The sequence below is a fragment of the Diospyros lotus genome, chromosome 9, assembly GCF_014633365.1.
Source record: "Diospyros lotus cultivar Yz01 chromosome 9, ASM1463336v1, whole genome shotgun sequence".
In the NCBI taxonomy this organism is placed as follows: Eukaryota; Viridiplantae; Streptophyta; class Magnoliopsida; order Ericales; family Ebenaceae; genus Diospyros; species Diospyros lotus.
The window spans coordinates 11,347,565-11,367,730 of NC_068346.1; the positions used below are offsets into that span (position 1 = coordinate 11,347,565).

At 33.1% G+C, this 20,166-nt stretch overlaps 3 protein-coding genes across 4 annotated transcripts; 1 reads left to right on the top strand and 2 right to left on the bottom strand.

The window, feature by feature from the left end:
• Positions 1 to 1,208: 1,208 nt before the first annotated feature.
• LOC127809210 (uncharacterized) lies at positions 1,209 to 2,363 on the bottom strand. Its single transcript, XM_052347970.1, has one exon. The coding sequence runs from the start codon at positions 2,225 to 2,227 to the stop codon at positions 1,490 to 1,492; it is 738 nt and encodes a 245-aa protein (XP_052203930.1). The 5' UTR covers positions 2,228 to 2,363; the 3' UTR covers positions 1,209 to 1,489.
• Positions 2,364 to 8,411: 6,048 nt separating this feature from the next.
• Positions 8,412 to 11,650, bottom strand: LOC127810251 (uncharacterized). 2 transcript variants are annotated; one of them, XM_052349626.1, is made up of 3 exons: positions 11,534 to 11,650; positions 9,325 to 10,068; positions 8,412 to 9,060 (listed from the first exon to the last, which is right to left on the bottom strand). In XM_052349626.1, the coding sequence occupies exons 2-3, from the start codon at positions 9,934 to 9,936 to the stop codon at positions 8,848 to 8,850; spliced, it is 825 nt and encodes a 274-aa protein (XP_052205586.1). In that variant the 5' UTR covers positions 9,937 to 10,068; positions 11,534 to 11,650; the 3' UTR covers positions 8,412 to 8,847. The 2 variants fall into 2 exon arrangements, with proteins under 2 accessions (XP_052205586.1, XP_052205587.1); XM_052349627.1 differs by lacking the exon at positions 11,534 to 11,650 and adding an exon at positions 11,360 to 11,526.
• A 3,624-nt stretch (positions 11,651 to 15,274) lies between these two features.
• LOC127809248 (heavy metal-associated isoprenylated plant protein 7-like) lies at positions 15,275 to 20,166 on the top strand. The gene is made up of 5 exons (XM_052348010.1): positions 15,275 to 15,376; positions 16,916 to 17,018; positions 17,461 to 17,642; positions 17,741 to 17,831; positions 19,886 to 20,166. Exons 1-5 carry the CDS (start codon positions 15,275 to 15,277, stop codon positions 20,164 to 20,166), a joined length of 759 nt encoding a protein of 252 aa, XP_052203970.1.

Here is a 20,166-nt window from a genome sequence, read left to right on the forward strand (position 1 = left end):
GTTATTTAATTTAGTTTATTAATTATTTTTTTAACTAAAAAATCCTTATTGGCCAAGTAAAATACTACAATGCCCCTACTAAATAAATTCTTATATTTATGGTTTCTATAAATATCTATGTTTAATCGACTTGTAATATTAACTTACCCTAATAATTAAAAGATGATTTTTTTTTTTTTTTTGTGTGGGTATTCAATACAATGTAATACTTTTTAAAGGTAAGAAATATTAGATACATATTATTATCAAACAACACGTATTTATTATATTATTTTTAAATTTAAACACTTAAAATAAAATATATTTATTTTTACTCCGATTAATGAAAATAATTAATCTTACAAATAGAATAAAATACACATTATTTAAAAAAATAATATATATTTAATACTCCTTAGGCCAACTATCCTTGTGCTATCCTCCGTGTTCTTAGTTATAACAAAAAAAATAAATTATAAGTATGAAACTTTATCTTATTATATAAAATAAAAATCAAACCACGATCTATTAATATAAATTTAATATATTAATAACCCGATCTCACGACTCCTTTTAACCTTTATTATTCTGGTCATACTGAGCAAAACACCTCAATCTTCACTGCATTATTGCACTTCATTGACTCGGAAGCGCAATGCATAAATACAAGCTAATAATGCAATTGGGAAAGAGACAAAAAGTTCCAAACAGTGCTTATCCATTGTCACGCTGTCCGCTCGGGGGCTCAACCTCCAAGTCCAAAAGTTTATTTAACATATTTAGTATTGTTTTAAGTCCATTAAGATTTACATAAAAATTAGCAACAACAGTCCCAAATATCAGCCACCGTTCCTTGAAAATCGACTGCCTTTATATATATATATATAATATTTTAATATTCTCTGCTTCTGTATGTACAAGCCTATTAATATTATTGTCACATTTCAAACATCCATTCATATTCAAAAGGGCCAAGCCCCACCAAATAATGATTATTATTATTCTAATCTATACGAAACATACTTATAAATATGTAAAAATAACCCTAACAACTTTTTTTTTTTAATTTTACACCTAACAACTTTTTTTTTTTTTTAATCCCATATTAAGGAGAATGAGACCATTGAGCAAATACAATAATCTATTATTGTGCCCTTAACTGCTGCCACTTAGACAACGTAATGAGCCACGCCAGCAAATATCTGCACCAACTTGCGATACTTCGGCCCTAAGCAAAATCAATAGTCTAAACTATTAACCATAAATAAATATTCTTTCCGGGCAAATATCCCGACCGGTAACTAACTTTCCGGCACCGGGGCCGCGGTCTCGGCCAAACGAAACACAAAATAGTGCAGCAGAAATGCTCAAATGTACCAACCGCTAAAGATTATATATAGAGATATATTCGGTAATGATTGTACGTATGCAACCATAACACCCAAAATGTTACCTTTTTTTTTTTCTCGGAAAATTCAAAAAACTAAAGAAAACCGAAACCATCCGACCACTAAGCGTTCGGACCCCAAAGGCTCCACAAACGCGAATTCAATAACCCCACCACGTCCGGCAACACCTTCCGAGCCAAACCCTTGTGGCCGTTCGCCGGAGAGCTCCGCAGCATGATCTGCGCTTCCGCCGGCGGCGCCACCTCCTCCTCCGCCTCCTCTTCTCCATCCACCGTCGTCGTCTCAGCGCTTTCCGATACTTCCGCCGGCGGTGGTGGCGCGTCGCCTTCCGGCATGACCATAACAAAGCTGTCCTCGACCTCTGGCGCCGGCGGGTCCGGTACCTCGGCTGGCTTTTCAGCTGCACGGCGAGCTGTTTTGTCCTTTTTCTTGCCTCTTCCGCTCTTCTTCGCCTGCTCGCCGTTGGCCAGGTGTTCTTCGAAGGCTTCGATGGCTTGGTGGATGAGTTCGCGGTTGGGCGAGCAGTCCCATTTGAACCAGTAACTCGTGTAGCAGTCGAAGCACTCGCAATAGAAGACCGGCGGCTTATGTGTATTCGATTTCTTGCCGCTCCGCTTCTTCTCCTCGACGATGGAAGCCGGGCCGGAGGATTTAATCGACCTGGTTATCATATACGCCAGGACTTCTTTCTCTTCGAGCGAGAGAACAGAAATGAGAGCCAGAATGGCGGCCGGAAGGAGCTTCAGCACAGAGAAAGCATCTCTATTTGCAGAAGACAAATTAGGAGAAGATAAAGAAGAAGGCGACGGGTGAACTTTGCCTTTGTTTCTCATCTTCATCGTCGTCGTCCCCGATGGGATAGAGGGATGTTGGTAAAACTTTTAGGTATTTTCAGAGAGAGAGAGAGAGAGAGAGAGAGATAGGGTTTTGTTTTCGAAGCAAATGGATGGGGACGGAGAAGGAGAAGAGGAGGGGGTAGCTTAGTTTTGAGGTTGAAGCGAAGGGCGTGGGGTGGGGTTGCCACGCGCCAATGGGAGCGTGGGGAGACGGAGAGTTAGTATTAACTGGTCCTTGTGGTGGCTCGCTTTTCCTCGCCTTTGCCACGAATTTACCTTTGAAACGAGCTGAGCTTCAAACTGAACTCATTATAATTTGATCTTATTAATTACTATTTCACCACAAATGTCATTTCCGCGACTAAGTCTGGATCTTATTTTTTTGTGCACTTAGTTTTAATATATTATTATACATTTTATTATTTATAGTCTTGATCTAATGGGTGTTTGTTAATCAAATTATGAGATAGAAAAATTAAGATATTGGATGCATCCCGAACTTCTATCATTTTTAATATGTTTCTTAAGTTTATCTGATAATTTTTAAAAAAATCATTAGTGACTTCTTATCTTGATCTTTCAAGATATGTTTATCTCTCTTCCCTCAAGATAAGTATATCTTAGTTTTTATAGATAAGAAAAAAATGACATTTGTATCATCTAGTGTATTTTAAAAAATTTAATAAACAATTTGATAAAAATCTTGAAATACTTCCCAACTTTATCTTGATACTCCCTTATCTTGCTCATTTTAACACATGTTTCTTAAATATATAATATATTAAATTTGAGTATAATAAATTAAATTAAATTAATAATCTTATTATCATAGATATTGGCACTCCCCCCCCCCCAAAAAAAAAAAAGAAGTAATCATATATTAAAGAAAATTTTCATAATTTTATTGTTATATTGATTTATATGCTCCTCATTTGTAAGCGTATGTTTTTATCTAATTTAGATCGCATAGAAATAGAAATGAAAAAAATATATCGGAATTGGCAAATTTTTATTTTTTAAAAAAGGAAAATATGAAAATACAAAAAATATGTAAATAAAAAATATGAGTCTTTGTGTAAATATAATTTTTAATATAAAAATTATAAAAATAACTATTTAATTTAAAAATAAACATAAGTTCCATAATCATTCAAACAAATTTTGGAAACAAATTCTAGAAAAAATTAAAAACTTTAAGATAGAAATGGAAAAAAATTATTTTTATTCATGAAAATGAATTTTCAAATTGAAAATATGTTTTTGATATTTTTCATATATTATAAAATAGCCACAAAAACTTTCTAAAATTGCAAATACAACTTAGAAACGTTTCTTAAGGTTTTGAAAACGAAAACGTTTTGAAAACGCTCTAATGGTGCCTTCGAAAAGTTTTCATCCATCATAATGTCTAAATACTTTTTTAAGCACAAATTAATTATACATTTTTTGAATTTAAGTATTTGGTTTGGATATTTTTCAAATTTTAAATTTGGTTTAATCACTTTTTAAACTTTTTAAAAATACCCACGTTACGTGCTCTAATAGTATTAAAACATTGATTGTACAACCCACATGGGAGCCCAGTTGGTTAAGAAATGGGGCACAAAGTGTCTTTCGTGGTGAATCTTAGACCAAGACCAAGGATCGAGTCTCGCAAGCGGCAGTGTGGGAGTACCTCTCTCCAAAGTGAGAGGGGGCTCCTTATGCGCGGTGAGCCCGGGTCTAGCCACTGCGTCCGACTGGATCACCATGTTTAACCTCCTCCCACGTTCTGTTGGGCCGAGTGTGGGAGACGCTCAGGGTGAGTGATTTCACCTTTTGGACCAAAAAATTGATTGTACATCCTTTAAAATTTGAATCTTCGGCTCCAATGTCTCCTCAACTATTATTTTTTGTCAAATCAATATTGATCATTTTAGAAAATTTTCAGAGATTGATTTGATGAAAAATAAAAATTTAAAAGAGTATTTAAGTCAAAAACCCAAGGTTTAAAAGGTATACAATCAATTTATTTAGCACATTTAGTAATAGAAGAAATGACAAGGTTATTTTTGAAAAAAAAAAAAAGGACTGATTAAGCAATTTTTAATGTTTAAAAGATGTATCAACCAAATGACTAAAGTTGAAAAAGATATCCAATTAATTTACTTTCTGTTACGGGTATTTCTCGCATTATTTTTTATGGGTTGAGCTTGATCCAGCGGGCCGCCCTAATTGCCTAGACCCAAATAAGTCTGAACTTATCAGAGCAAGTTCATACGTCGATAAAACCCGAGTTCGGATCGAGGAACCAAGTGAGCTCCCAGCAAGCTCTCAGCGATATACTCAACGAGTTCCCAGCAATCCCTTTAGCTCGTTGAGCAACAGTTCAACTCTACGGTCAAACTATTCAGCTTGTATAACAATATTATTGTTGAATAACCAAAGGTAAGGACTCACTCACTTTATCTAAAGCAAAAACCAGATCTCTCGTAATGAGGATCCCACTCTCGATTTTATATAGATGATAAGGACGACTTGTCTCCCATTATATCTTTTTTATACTTATATATTTTATGCAATTGTAAACATTCCTCACTATAAATAGGGGTCGAAAATACCTTTGTAAAAAAAAAAGAGAAAAAGAAGAAGAATAATATATTATTACTCTGTCGAAATATCTAAAGAACAGTCGTGGAGTAGGCATCATTTTGGCCGAACCATGTAAAAATTTCTTTTGTTCATTCTATTTTGTTCTTCTTCCTTGTAGTTTGACTTATCTATTCACTACGTTTTACAAATCACGATCGACTAAATTTGAACGGGACACTTTCCTATTATTATTGTTTATAGTGTAAAGAATAAAATATATGTGGTGACTGTAACGTCAAAAGAGGAGAATAAATCATATTGTATTGTCTTTTTAATTAATATAATGAAGGCCAACACATATTGCATCGACTTTTTAGACTTTATTAGAAGTGATGAGTCGAATAATAATTGAAGGTATTAGATTAAAATGTGAGACTTCTAAGTGCAAAACTATAACCTTACATGGTAGTGTACTATGATTTAATCACTCCAAAAATGGGTCAAACAAGATCATATTTAGTATAGGGATAATGATAGTGTTAAGGTATAATAAATATATATTATTTTCATAAAATATTTATTTTATTGTATCTTAGTTTAAATTTTAAATTTTTTTTATTAGTTGATAAATATATCATGTTTTAAAATATTTTATTAATTAATAAAATTATTTTAAAATAAAATAAATATGTTTTATCTAAAAAAAAACAAAATGTTTTACTATACCTTAGCCATTGCCCTAACTATTATCTTAAATATTTATGTTTTGAATAATTATACATAGATGTTACGGGGATTCAAATATTTTACTTTTAGAATATCAATTAGGGGTGTTTAAAAAAATCGTTAAAATATTTTACTTTTAGAATATTACGTAAGGGTGTTTAAAAAAATCATTAAAACGTAAAAATTGACCGCACTACACTATTTTTTAAGAAAATAATTTGAAAAATCCACAAACTGTAAGGTTTGCAGTTTGATAAAAAAAAATTAATTTTTAGTTGAACTACCTGCATCGCATCATAATATATAAAAATTAAAAAAATAAAACCTTAACCTTTCATTTCTCTTAGCCTAGCCCTGACTGTACACATCACAATTTTATGTCAGTGAACTTTTGTGTTATTTTTATGTTACATATACAAGGTTGTGTTATAAGCTTTGAATTTTTAAGTTTGCATTTTGATTGAATTGTAACTTATTTTATTTTGCACTTCATGACTTTAATTGATTATGCTAACTTGATGTTTGGATAATTATGGCATGTTTTGGACAAACTATTGAAATTGTACCATAAAATGCGATATAGTCTGTTGCAGTTTATACAGATCAAATCAGATCGTGTGATTTAAAATAATAAAAAAATTATACATATAATTTAGTATATTAAAAATGATTTAGACGGTCTAAATTGCACCATAAACACCTATAGCATCGAGTTTTTATTTTTTTAAATTTTTTTAACCCAATTAAAGAAAACACAACTATGCCAAAGCATGTCATAAAAGTAAAAGTAAAAGTAAAGTAAAGTAGGAGAGCGTAAATAAGTGTGGAGTGAAATCACAAAGGGACAGGGACTTAGGGAGTGGTGTTTCTATTTTGTTTGTGGCAACACCCAACTTAAAAAGTTAAACAGCATACACTTAATTTAGAAACTTAAGGACCAATTAGGCGAAAGCCCTTGATTCCAGATGAATTGGAAGCCCTCAATTAGATAGATATACATGAATTCCTTATGAAGAATAATAAGGTGTACGTACGAAATGTTAAGCATCAAATAAAGTAAACTTTTTTTCTTTTGTTTTTGTTTAATTAGAAAAAGGAGAAAAACAGTGTCACCTGCCTGCCCATATGTAAATGGCGGGGGCTAAAGTCGTCTTTTGAGCTAAGTTGATTATCGGAATGGGACAGATAACCATAGCCGACCAAAAGTCGTGGCAGAATTTGAATCTTTGATTAGAAAAAACACGGTAGCCAGTAGCCACTCGGCGGTAGCCTGGCCCCCGCTTTCTGCTACTACCCATTTTATTCTTGTCCCAAAAAATGAATCGCTCATCTGATCAAGCTCAATAGAATATGAGGGGATTAATCATTGTGATTCAGTCAGGCATAATGGCTAGATCAGTGCTCACTGCGCACAAGGAGCCTCCCTCATTTTGAGAGATTACTCTCACACTGTCGTTGGCAAGACTCAATCATTGGTCCTTGTCCTAAACTTTACCTTGAAGACACTTTGTGCCCCCAGCTGAGTTCCCATGCAGGCCACCCCATTCCATTCTTGAAAAAGTTTTAGAGAGTCGGATAGGCTTACTAACTAGGTTATCGAAATGAGATAAAAAAATAAAATTGTCCCATCCATTTTGTAAATTTGTAAAGTGAGTCACTGCTGTTTTCTCCCTACTCGTCTTGCCTCGTCAATCGTCGCTGCATCTTCAAGATACAATGACGATTGGCCAGGCGAAACGATGATAGCGAGGTGCCACGGCATGACAACGAGATAAGGGTAGCGGTGAGGCGACGGTCATGGAAGAGAGATGAGTGAGTAGCATTAGTGACCCACTTTACAAATTTATAAAATGGGCGAGAGTAATTTCATCTTTTTACTCTTTTTCTATAAGTTTCTCTATTATCTTCTCTGGCTCTGCAGCGGAGCTTACTAATGTCTTATTTGGTTCTAGCTTCCATATTTTTTAATGCGGCCTAAGCAGCTGCTCCCAAATGACGTTTATTATTCGTTTTAAGGGCTCAATACATTTTTCAACATGCTCTAGCTTAATAAAAATAAAAATAAAAATAGACAAACAATCATTACCTTATCACATAGACAGACAAAAAATATTATTAGCTTATCAATTTAATATTTTTAACTGAAAAGATGTATGTAAGTAATATACATGCATGTAACTAGTCAATCAGTAATGTGAACGACAGCTGTACGTAAAATTGCCAGCAGGAGGCTCAGTCCCGGGAAAGAAGCATCTTCCTACTTCCAAGTCAAAAAAAGGGGGAGCATTTCTGCACTTTTAGGTATATTGTCTCTTTTGCACTATAATTAAGGTCACTTCAAATTGCTTTTTCTATCATAATATATATATATATAATAATATTATGCATTAGGGTTCTGGTTAAGTCTATTTAATGTATTTTATTTTTAGTATTTAAATATTTTTATTAATTATTAATTTTTTAAAATGTAAATTTATTATTAATTAATAAAAATATTAAAAATTCACTTTAACAAATGCCTATATATAAAGCACTTGTTAACAAATTAAACCCTATATATATATATTAATGAATTTTACCAACTAATAGAAATGTTGAGATGTTAAAAATAAATAAAATATATTAAATAGCAAAACCCCAAACAATAATAAAAATTCAACCACAATCTTTATTATATAAAAATTTAATGGCATGATAACAAATAAAAATAATTAATATGAACCGATGGCATGATAACAATATTGGAATAAGATAAAGACTTGGCAACAACCATAAAATCTCAAACTGACTTTAATTAATTAATGGAATGAAAATTAAATACCATTACTTTTTTTTTTTAATTTTATAATTACAAACAACATTGTTTTTATTTTCCGATCAATTAAACAAATACAGATATGAAATACCCCTCTTGAAATTTTTTGAAAATTATATTCCCAAAATCCTACCCACCCGGCCAGATGCTGAAAAATAATTTCAAAAGGAAATTCATGTAAAATATTTCCACCCCACACTACTTAAAAGAACAAAGAGAATATTCTTTACCTTCTCTTTTTATGTAAGTGCCTGGTAGTGTGCATAATTTGTGAGAGAGCACTACTTCACTACCCAAAAAACGTAAAAGAACAAATATTCCAAAATCCCCATTAAGTGAAGACCCATCTATCCATCTGCAGGGACCAAGAAGAAGCCCCTACCAATCAGCTGATAGATGAACCAAACTTTCATTAACACAGCAAACTAAATTTCAGAAAAGATCAAAAGGGTAACACGACTTCGACCCACAAAATTAAATCTACCGCTTAACCTCATAGCAAAGAGGGATTTCAATCAGCTTTCTTGTCCGTTGGCTGGGGCTTGTTTGCGGCTGCCGGCCGCCTGTCCTCGGCCTCCTTCGCGTGTACCTCGTCCCGGGCCCGGAAATAGGTCTCGAAAGCCCTCGGAAGGAACCGAGGAATCAAGAAGCAAAACAGGTTGATGGAGAAGTACGCCAGATTGGCTACTGCCAGGCCCCTCCCGAACCAAAACCATGCAACATCCTACCACCACCACCACCATCGAGTTATAGAAACGAATTAAGTTAATTAGCGCTGGCTATATATAGGCAATAGCATAACAGCCAAGTGCTCAAGATGCAAGAAGACTGTTGGGAGAATACGCAATAGTCGAATAGTTTCTTCCATGTAGTGGTACGTAACATAATAGGATTAGTAGACAATGATAATAGCTGAATCAAAACTGAATTGAACGCTGAAAATCATACACGAAAATAAGAATTAAAGCGAGAACCCTTCACAACTCACCTTAATTTGGGCATTGGCAGGCAAGGCCTTGTTGACCCACACATCGTGTATCCAGTCCAACACCACAAAGATCCTCCTCACGGTATAGAGCAGAGGCACTAACGCCCTCACGGGGGGCGAAAATAGTGACAACCCGCTAATTATGTTCTCCGTCAGTATTTGAAACGAAAGTAGGAACAAATGGGGAGTGGCTGATCGAACGGCATGCTCATCGCCACGGGCAAAACCGCCCAAAACATAAGCCAGCGGTAAGAACAGCCCCATCGCCGTCCCAAGAACCACATAGAACCTGAACAGTCTACCTCCTTGGAATATTTCCTGGGATCCCCTGGTGGTGCCTTGTGATGGGAAGGCCAGTTTTGAGAGGGCAAGGAGGTAAGCAGAAGCAAATGCTGGGAAAACTAAGTCTAGGAGCGGGACAAGACCGCTGGCTGAGAAAACCATTATGAAAGCTACTAGCTGCAGCTCAATGACACGCAGCGAACCCATTATGCCCCCCACTGCAGCCTGTTGCTGCTGCTGCTGGAGAGGCTTCTGTTGGGGTTTCGGGGCTGAGGTAGTGGTCTCATCTGGCTCGGTACGAGGAGCCACAGCAAGAGATACACCTGACATTTTCCTACTTCCTTTGTCTATTCTATATTCTCAACTTCCTTTTGCTGGCTAACCGGATGGACCTTCTTAATTAAATCGAAGGATTCAAATAAGAATGGTTCACTGATGCACTGTTGGCTTGACTACTGATATCTGAAAAGAGATCAAAGCAGATTTAGGCATAGAAAGAATAGCTACCATACATAAAACATGTGTAATGCAGGTTACCTACAAAAACTTTGCACCGTAAAAACAATGGTTTATATTTTCAGATTCAAGTTTATACATCTATTAAATCATTCACCGCAATAACATCAATCACAAACAAATTCAGGTCATCAACCAAGTTTAAGTACATTTTCTATTTTCTGAATAAAAAAAATACATGGTTCCGGACCTTCATGAAAATTAAGGAATATTTTGTTGTGGAGAGAGAGAGAGAGTTCTATTGTTCAAATTTTCTCTATCTAGTTTCACCCGGAAAATGGTCCTCAAGGACAAAAAAGAAGCAACACTTTGTGGAACAAGAAACAGAAGGGATGTTTATAATACTTCCTTTTTTCCCCCGAATTTTATTATCATCTGGGACCATTTTCTTGTAAACTATGTTACACTGGCCGTGAATAATAAAAAATGAACTCAGGCACCAAAACTTTAAAATGGTAAGCTGCAAAGTAGCTGCATCGATCATAACCACCAACCCCCTCGTCCCTACCAACACAAGACCTTCACAAAACATGAATCAAAATCTCAGAAATCCTAAAATGTCTCCCTGATTTCTCCAAGACGATGAGCAATGCTAATGTTAATGCTAATGGGTACATACAATCTTCCAGAAAAAAGATTTCTAAATAGAACAAACAATTAATAAAAAAATTTAATCCTAATTAAGGTGGTGACAAAAATCGGTTCGAAATAAATAAACACATCCAATATAGGCTACAGTTTTCAAAAGTGAGACCGCCATCTTAATGATTTCTGATGGAATTTGCGGTTAAAAAAAGTGTGGCCGGTGAAACTGGATCCGGAGCCTCAATCAACCCACCGCCACCCGTTTCAAAGAGTTGGTGATCATCAAAAGAAGATCCAAGGAGAAATACTCAAAACATTTGATGGTTTACACAGAAACCATATATATGAATTAATTTGAAGCAACAAGAAAGCCAACAATGCATTTGCACCAAATTCAATTCATATATATATAACTGCACCAATATATATAATGATAAAACAACACATCAATGTGCGTGTAAATGTTTTTGTCAGATCCAAAACAGAAATTGCGCGAGGGTTTCATCAAATCGTATTAGTTCTCAACAATCGTAGCGACGGAGCGAAATGCTGTCCGAAAAGCGGGCGAATGCGCTTCAAATCGAAGGCGTTCGCGACAAATATTAAACCAATTTCATCATCAAAAAATGAAGAAGAGCAAGAGAAACAAAACCTTGCCAAAAAGCACAGCTATGAATATGTACGGGATTGAAATGGAGGGGAGACAGAAAATTACAGGGCAAGGAAGAAATTAAGAAAAAAACGAAAAGGAAATTACAAAGAATAGAGCAGAGCAAGCAGATCAAATCAGAAGAGAAAGGGAAAGAAAATGAAGGATTTGGCTTACGCTGGTTCGACAGCGAAGTGGGGTTGGGGTTGTGGCGATGGAAGTGGTCTTCAGGAAAAACGGAAAAAACCAGATGATGATGAAAAGACGCCAAGACGGAGACCTGTTCGGGCTTGCACGTGTTAGTTCCAGGTTTCGACACGTGTTGGAGGTTTGCCCACTTGGCTGCGATATTCGTCCGACACTTATCAGTCTCGTGGCCTGGTGGACTTTCGCGCTTATCGGAGTTGAGTTCCTTCCCACGTGACTGGCACGTCCTTTTTCCCTCATCTATTCTATATTATTGGGTAAATTTCACATTATTTGTTTAAATGATATTAATTATATTTTTAAAAATTTCATTGACTTACTTTGTTGCGAATAGAAAGAGTAAATTGATGACTTTGTTTTTTTTATATAAATAATTTAATTTTTTTCTCCCCTCTTCACTTTTTCTACCTCTCTTTCTTCCATTTATCTTTTTTTTTTTCTCTTGCAAAAACCCTAATTGTCATTATCAATTGGGTTGGGTTAGTTCAATTATTATGCATTAAGAATTAAATTAATTTTATGAACAGAATATAAATTGATTCTATTTTGATTTAGTATTAAATTCGAACCAATCTAACCCAAGAACACTTTTACTTACTATCTTTTTAATCTCTTCAATTTGAGGGAAATATTAGTATTGTGTTTGGACAAAATCTCATTAAAAGATTAAAAAAAAATTAAAAGTCCAAAATAATTTTTTTGAGTTAAAAGGTATAAATTTTCAGTATGCAGGGATTCGCGCAAATTAGATAACTCTAACATTCCAAAAATCTCTTTGAATATTTTAGCATTTGAATTCTTATAATTATTCATAAAGAAATCAAATTCTAAAATGATTCAAAATATTGAGATAAATATCATTTATAAAAAAATTTATCATAAAAAAAGATAAGATAAACGTTATCCATACATTACAAAAAAATTGTATTTTAGGGACAAAATTTAGTGACGAAATTATTCCGTTACCAATTAGCGACGAAATTTTCGTTGCTAATTTTTTTAAATATTTTTTTAATTTAACGACGAAAAACACGTCACTAAATTTAGCGATAGAAATCTCGTAGCTAAAAATAAAAAATATTAAATAAAAAAATAAAATTTAACGACGGGCTTAACCTAGTCACTAAAAAATAAAAAATATTAAATAAAAAAATTAAAATTTAGTGACAGGGTCAATTCCATCAATAAAAAATAAAAAAATAAAATAAAAAATTAAAATTTAACGACGGGCTCAATAAATAAAATTAAATTAAATAATTCAAATTTAGTGACGGGACAATCCATCGCTAAAAAATTTAAAAAAATAAATAAAATAATTCAAATTTAGTGACAGGTTAACCCCGTCGCTAAGAAATTTTAAAAAATAAATAAATAATTCAAATTTAGTGACGAGTCAAACCCTTCGCTAAAAAATAGAAAATATTAAATTAAAAAAATTAAATTTAGCGATGGGGCCAATCCTGTTCCTAAAAATGTAAAAAAAATTAAATTAAAATTAAAATTTAGATAAAAACAATTTAAATAAAATTAAATTAAAAAAATAAAAAATAAAAAATAAAAAAATACAATTTAGGGATGGGGTGCCAAAAAATAAAAAATTAAAATTTAGCTACAAAGAACCTCATCGCTAAAAAAATACAAAAAATTAAATAAAGAATAAAAATTTAGCGACGGGTCAACCTCGTCGCTAAAAAATAAAAAAAATTAAATAAAAAATTAAAATTTAGCAACGGTACAATTCCGTCGCTAAAAAATAAAAAAATAAAATAAAGAATTAAAATTTGGTTAAAAATAAAAAAATTAAGTAAAAAATTAAAATTTTTATATTTAAACATATCATAATAATTTTTACTAATATTAATATTAGTAAAAATTAAACTAATAATTTTTAAATATATTACAAATTAAAATTAAAATAAAAACATAATTTTTCACTGCTAATATAATAATTAATAAAATTTTATTTGAATTAATAACTAAATAAAATTAAAATTAATATTTAGTTACCTTTACTAACATGAATGTTAAAATTAATATCATTAAATAAGTTTGAAAAATTTTGATGTATAAATATAATTTTGAAATATTTAGAAGAGAATACTATAAATATATTATATATATATTAATAAACAAGAAAGCTTCCAGCTGGCTCGCGCGTGAAACTTGATCATGAGAGGTTGGGGGTTCGAATCCGGTAGAGAGCTTGAGATAATAGCTAGGGGTAATATCCCAACATTGCCATGTGGCGCACATGAGGGGAGGTTGGGGTGTGGCGCGCGTTGAATTTTGAATTTTGAGGTTGAATATAGTGACAAAATTAATGATGCTGTAGCTAAAAAATAAAAAAATTAAATAAAAAATTAATAATTAGCGACGGCCCCCGTCGCTAAAAAATAAAAATAAATAAATAAATAAAATAAAATTTAGCAACGAGCTAAAATCTATCGCTAAAAAATAAAAAATTAAATTAAAAAAATTAAAATTTAACAACTGAGTCAGTCTTGTCATTAAAAAATAAAAAAAATTAAATAAAAAAATTAAAATTTAGCGATGGGATCAACCCCGTCGCTAATTCTATCGCTGATTAGCGACTGGTACAATCTCCGTCGCTGATTCCGTAGCTAAAAAATACTCGTCGCTAAATTTTAGCGACGAAATGGTACCCGCCACTAAATTCGCCACTAAATAATTTAGCAATGAATTTTGATATTTTAGAGACAAAATTTTCCATTTTTAAAACGCTGATTTTTTTGTAGTGATAAGAGATAGACGTCATCTATAAAGATAAATGCCATCTACAAGAATCTCAATTTTGAGCTATTCTGGATTACTCTACATTTCTTTAGGAATAAGTAGGAATACATTCCTAAAAATGTGTCTCTGTTACTAGTTTAATATAGTTTTTATTATGTCAGTGTCTGTCTTAAACATCAGAGTATTTGTGTAGAAACTTTCTCATGCCCACTGATTGTTCTTTTTTTTTATTTACAGGCTTAGGTAGCTTGATGACGACATTTTCATTCAAACAAATTTGTTGATGTATCTAGATAACAACAATAAGGGCCAGTTTGGCTAGGCCTTATTTTTTAAGCTTTTAAGCTAGGTAGTGTTTAAGTTGGTTATAGCGTTGAAGTTGGGTAGCGTTTAAGTTGATAATGTATTTGAATAAGTATGCTTTTAAGATTTCAATTAATAGTTATGTATTTGCTTTGAAAGAGCTGATAAGTTATCAAAATTTGATGAAAAGATAAAAATAGATATGTTATTTAATAATATAAATAAAAAATATAAAAATAATAATTTTTAATAAAATTAAATTATAAAGTAATTTGTAATGATAAAATTTTTATCAAAATTATATATAATTCTTAAAAAAAGTACTAATACAATATATATGCTACATATATATTACGTATATATTTTCAAATTATATATGTTATATGTCTATATACATATACATATATACACCCATAGAGGCGGTTGCGGGTGATAGAAGTGGTAGACACGGGCTACGATCAACGGGCAATGGAGGCTAGAGGCAGCAGACGACAACCAACGGAGGAGAAAGTGATGGACGTGAGCGATAAAGGTTAGAGGCAGCAGCCAACGACAACGGTGGATTTGGGGGTGGCAACTGATTGGGGTAGGGATGGCGATAGTGAGAAGATGGCCAAACAGTGAGGGTGACGGTGATGGCCGACGGTGGGGGCGATGGCGATGACCGACGGTGGGGCGACTGGTGGCTGGAGGCAAAGGTTGAAGGAAGATGATGAAAAAGAAGGGCATGCTTGGAAATTAGCAAAATGTATGAGAGTAATATGGTAAAATCTTTGTCAACATAGCTTATTTTGTAGCATTTTTTTTGCAAAAGCTATCCCCAGTCAACTTATGCAAAACTCTTATGCAAGAATGTTTAAGGTAGGTAACTTATACGCTCTTATGACAAATTAAACACTTTAATTAAATAAGTTAGATAGCTTAAAAGTTACATATCAACTCATAAACAATCAAACTGCCTAGTCAAACGGGCCCTTAGTATAATTCTTTCAAAATTTAAGCATATATATATATATTTGGTAATAAGTGTAGAGATTCTTGTACATTTTATTTTTCATTCGTTATTAGTTTCCTTAATTGTATATTAATTATTTGCCTTTGGTGTTGCTTTTTACGTTCACAAAAATTGTTTACATATATATATATACTCGGATATACTACTTTGGTTTGGTCCAATGATTAACACCAGGGGTTACAAATCTCTCCAATTCTTATTCCATTTCCTTTTCTTTCACACTCCCCAACATGCATCCATGCATGCCACCTTGAGATTACTTTTTAATTTTTGCTTAATTTACAAATTAACATATATATATATATATATATCAAAGGATCCCTTTATAGTACATTATTATTATCTCATGTCATTATGGCAACTAAATTCATTTCCTAGCAAAATTGAAAGCCTTCCTCTGGCGTTTCAGTTTACCAATTAACACCATACAATTAAACTCTCACAGCTCATTTTCCATTAATTCAAAGCCACACCAACGTGGCAACATGTACACACATGACCCATCCATATATCCATCTCTGCTACCTTAATAATAATAATAATAATAAAGCCATCAATGCACGTACGATTCAGCACATCCGCGTTTTCCATTTACAAGCGCTTCGTAATAATCATCCTGAATCCAATCATTTCATTACCCACCACTACTGCCACTAATAATAATTCCTCCTTTCTTGCTTGCCATGCAATGAAAATAATATTTAATTAAACCAATGGTCATATATCATTATTATAATTTATACTAGTAATCAAAATATAAAGAGTTTTGACCCTTTAGAATATAATAATTTACGTACCTTTATCAAGTGTCACACATTCAACACAAGTTATTATTATTAAATTATAATAAGATTTGTGATCTACGGCTGTTGAGGAAAGAGAGCTGAGAAGGCATATCTCATCGAATGGCGGTTTCTATTGGTTTGGCGCGTCTATATAAGTGCGCCAATGCAGGACCGTAGGACACTCGAGTGTTATCAACGTCACAAACCGCAAACACTTTCGTATGACGAAGGTACCGGTTGTCTGAATCCACTGTTTGGTTACTAAGAAAATGTAGGAAAAAAGGAAGAGAAAAGTCATCAGTTGAGTCTTACTTCGGGGAAAAAGAGGTTCCATGTATCAAACTAAAACTTGTGATATTTATGATCAGTAATTGAAACTTCGCGCGGGGAGCTGAGTCTAACTAACTACTTACCTCTGAGATTTTCGTTGCCTTTGACGTGAATTTCCATGGCGTCGACTGGATTGATATTCCGAATGCTTTATTTTCCGTGCAGCCAAATAACGAGGAGAATCCTGACGGAGTGATCGTTTTGGGGCTCTACATGCACTGCGATGGATGCGCCGAAACAGTCGTCAAGCATCTCAGAGGCTTCTACGGTATCTTTTCTATCGATTTCTTCTAATTCAGTTAATCGCAGCTCCAACTTTTGAGAATATGGCAGTGCAATCTCAGGATATTCTGTTTCTCGATCAGAAGCTTCTTCTCACATTTTAGGTTCTTGATCGTAAGCATTGCCATACTCCTCATGCAGAAAATTTATCGCAGTTTCATCGCATTCTATTGCCTGAAAGAATCAGCTTCCTCATATTTTTCACAGGGGCAATTGAAGCTCCATAACTTTGAATTTGAAATGGCAATAACAATGTGATGAAATTCTAGTTCTCAAAAGTTCCGTTACATCGTAGAAAGTGCAATAAATTCTCAGAGCTTCAATTTCTGGAAATTCATGATTCTTGATCATATTGTTCGGCTCATTTCAATTTTCTGTTACTATCTATTCTGGTTCTGCGATTTTTGTTCGTTTTTGTTGATGATCAGGAGTCGAACAGATCGAGACCGACAGGAAGAATCATAGAGTGACAGTGAAGGGGAAAAAGGCGGAGCCGAGAAAGGTAATGGAGAGGCTTCGGAAGAAAGGCCATTATCATGTCACGCTTATCTCTCCCGTTCTTGTAGAGAAGAAAGAAGTGAAGAAGGAAGAGAAGAAAGAAGAGGCGCGTGTATATGCCCTGTAGTTTTGATCATGCGGCTCTGTACTGTTAATTTCTTCATTTTGCAATGGCGATTTTGATGCTTAATTTTCTCGGTGATTTCACAGGCGCCGAAGGTCGTGGAAGTGGTGCTGAAGATTTTCTTGCATTGCGAAGCCTGCGTAGAGGATATCAAGCGCTGCATTCACAGAATGCAGGGTACGTACATCTCTCTTTGGTTTGGCATTTCTTTTCTTCGCAATTTTAAACTTAGCCATGGATTATAATAACAAATTGATTGAATCATGCGTAATCACTTATAGACATTAAAAGAGAAAAACTCTACAAATTGAGCGTGATTTTGTTTCAATAGTCCCCAATTGTTGTCTTAAAAACACGGTCTTATTCGAGTTTTGCATTGAATGGTTGGATATTTTAGAAGAACTCAGACATAATTAGGTTTATATTCGACAATGACAAATTAGGAAATAAAAGGCTAATTATATGTAAATTTAAGTGAGGGGTAGATAGGATATTTCCACATATTTTTCATTGTAATTCACTCCTCCTTTATCTATAAATAAGAGGCATGGAGTAGTCTCTTGAGGGTCTAAAATTCTGATCATTCTCACCAATTTAGAGAACTATATTGCTATAGAAAAGACAGAGAGATATCTTTATAATTTTGTAGTGAGAGTCCTCGATTGTTTCAGTGAGTTTGTGGGGTGTGCGAATGATTCATTTGTATTGTTTTCATCAAGATTATAGCCGACTATTTTTTCTCGAAAGGTTGGATGTAGGACTGGTTTAAACTAGTTCGAACCAAGATAAATCTTGGTGTGTGATTTGATTGCTTTATCTTTATCATTTATCAATTCTTTAATTTTTTGTTTATATTGTTTTGTTGAATCGGTGAGAGAGTACTAAAGAGGGATATATTTGTTACCTTATTAGGTGATTTCTTGGACTGACAATGCTCTCAATTATAACAAATGGAAAAAGTTTACTCTACCAATAATAATGTAGTTTTGAATGGGAAAATTACAAAATTCTTTATGACACAATTTTGAATTCGTTAAAATTTAATGAACAATTTTAAAGTTTATAGTTTGAGGCACTTAAATAATTTGTAATTTTATTTTTTTACTTACAATTATTTTTCAAAAACTAGATTTAATTTATATCCCAGAAAAAAGACCATAATCCCTCAATTAATCTTAAACAATTACATATTATTCTATTATTGCAAATCAATTGAAAATATAAATACCAAAGTTTATCTTTAGATGGATGAAAGTGGTGCCAAATGATAATTAATTTATCTTTAAAGAAGTGTAAAAGTCAATTAGTTCATAACTAAAGTGAAATTTAATTCATTGTTGAATTGAAAAAATAAATTAGTCTCAAATAATTATTTTTGAATAGTGGAATCAAAGTAAATTTCAAAACATTAAATATTTGATTAAATTTTCTTGATTCTTTTATTAGTAAATATGATTTTTGATTAAATTTGTAAGCACATACTTCATTGAATTTTCTTGTTTTTTCCCTTGTAATTTCAAAAGTTACAATTTTCTTATCTTCTTTTTGGGTCAGTGCTTAATATTTTTCTATTTTTTATTTTTTTTATCTCAAATTAATAATCTATTGGTGCCACTTTCCCCATTCAAGACTTAAAAGAATAAGTTTGATATTTTTAGTTTTAATTGATTTGGAATAGCATAATTGTTCATAATATTTAAGGTTAATGGAACATTATAGTCATTTTTTTTCTGATACGTAAGTCTAGTTTTTTTGGTTAAAAATGATATAAAAGAGTTTTTGGTAAAAAAATAAAATGTATAATAAGGGGGTTAAGGGGATTGTAAACTTTAATAGAGTTTAGTGAATTTTAACTATTTTTAAATAGATAAATTAAAAAATTAACATAATCCTCTTAACTAGTCGCTTAAACAACATGAACCCTAGTTATAAAGCCAAAACACACACATGCACATTTCAGATTGTTATAATTTAATAACCAGCGTTACTTTTCCTATTTTAACTATATTAGCCTTAATATTTTAAAAAAAAATTCAAACACGTCCTTAAATCATACTTTATCATTTAAAAAAAAGAGAGTATATATTCAATCTATGGTTAATATTTTCCCTTACTATCCTACTTTTCATTCCATATTTTCCCTTCCATTCAGTTGATTTTACTTATTGATTTTCTCCAAATAATTAAAATAAAACCAAAGCCACTGCTGCTGACCTATGGGCGATTTTCAGGCGTGTACAGCGTGGAGGCGGAAATGGAGAAGTCGCGAGTGACCGTGAAGGGGGAAATCGAAGCGAAGAAGCTTGCGGAGTACGTGAAGAGGAAGGCCGGGAAGCATGCGGAGATTGTGATGGTGCTGCCGGAGAAGGAAGACGAGGAGGACGCCAAGAGGAAGCAAGAAGGTGAGAATAAAATTGACTTGGAGGGTCTTTACCGGATTTATCCTCCGGGGCTTGTCTACGCTCCCCAGCTTTTCAGTGAAGAGAATCCGAATGCATGCTGTGCAATGTAG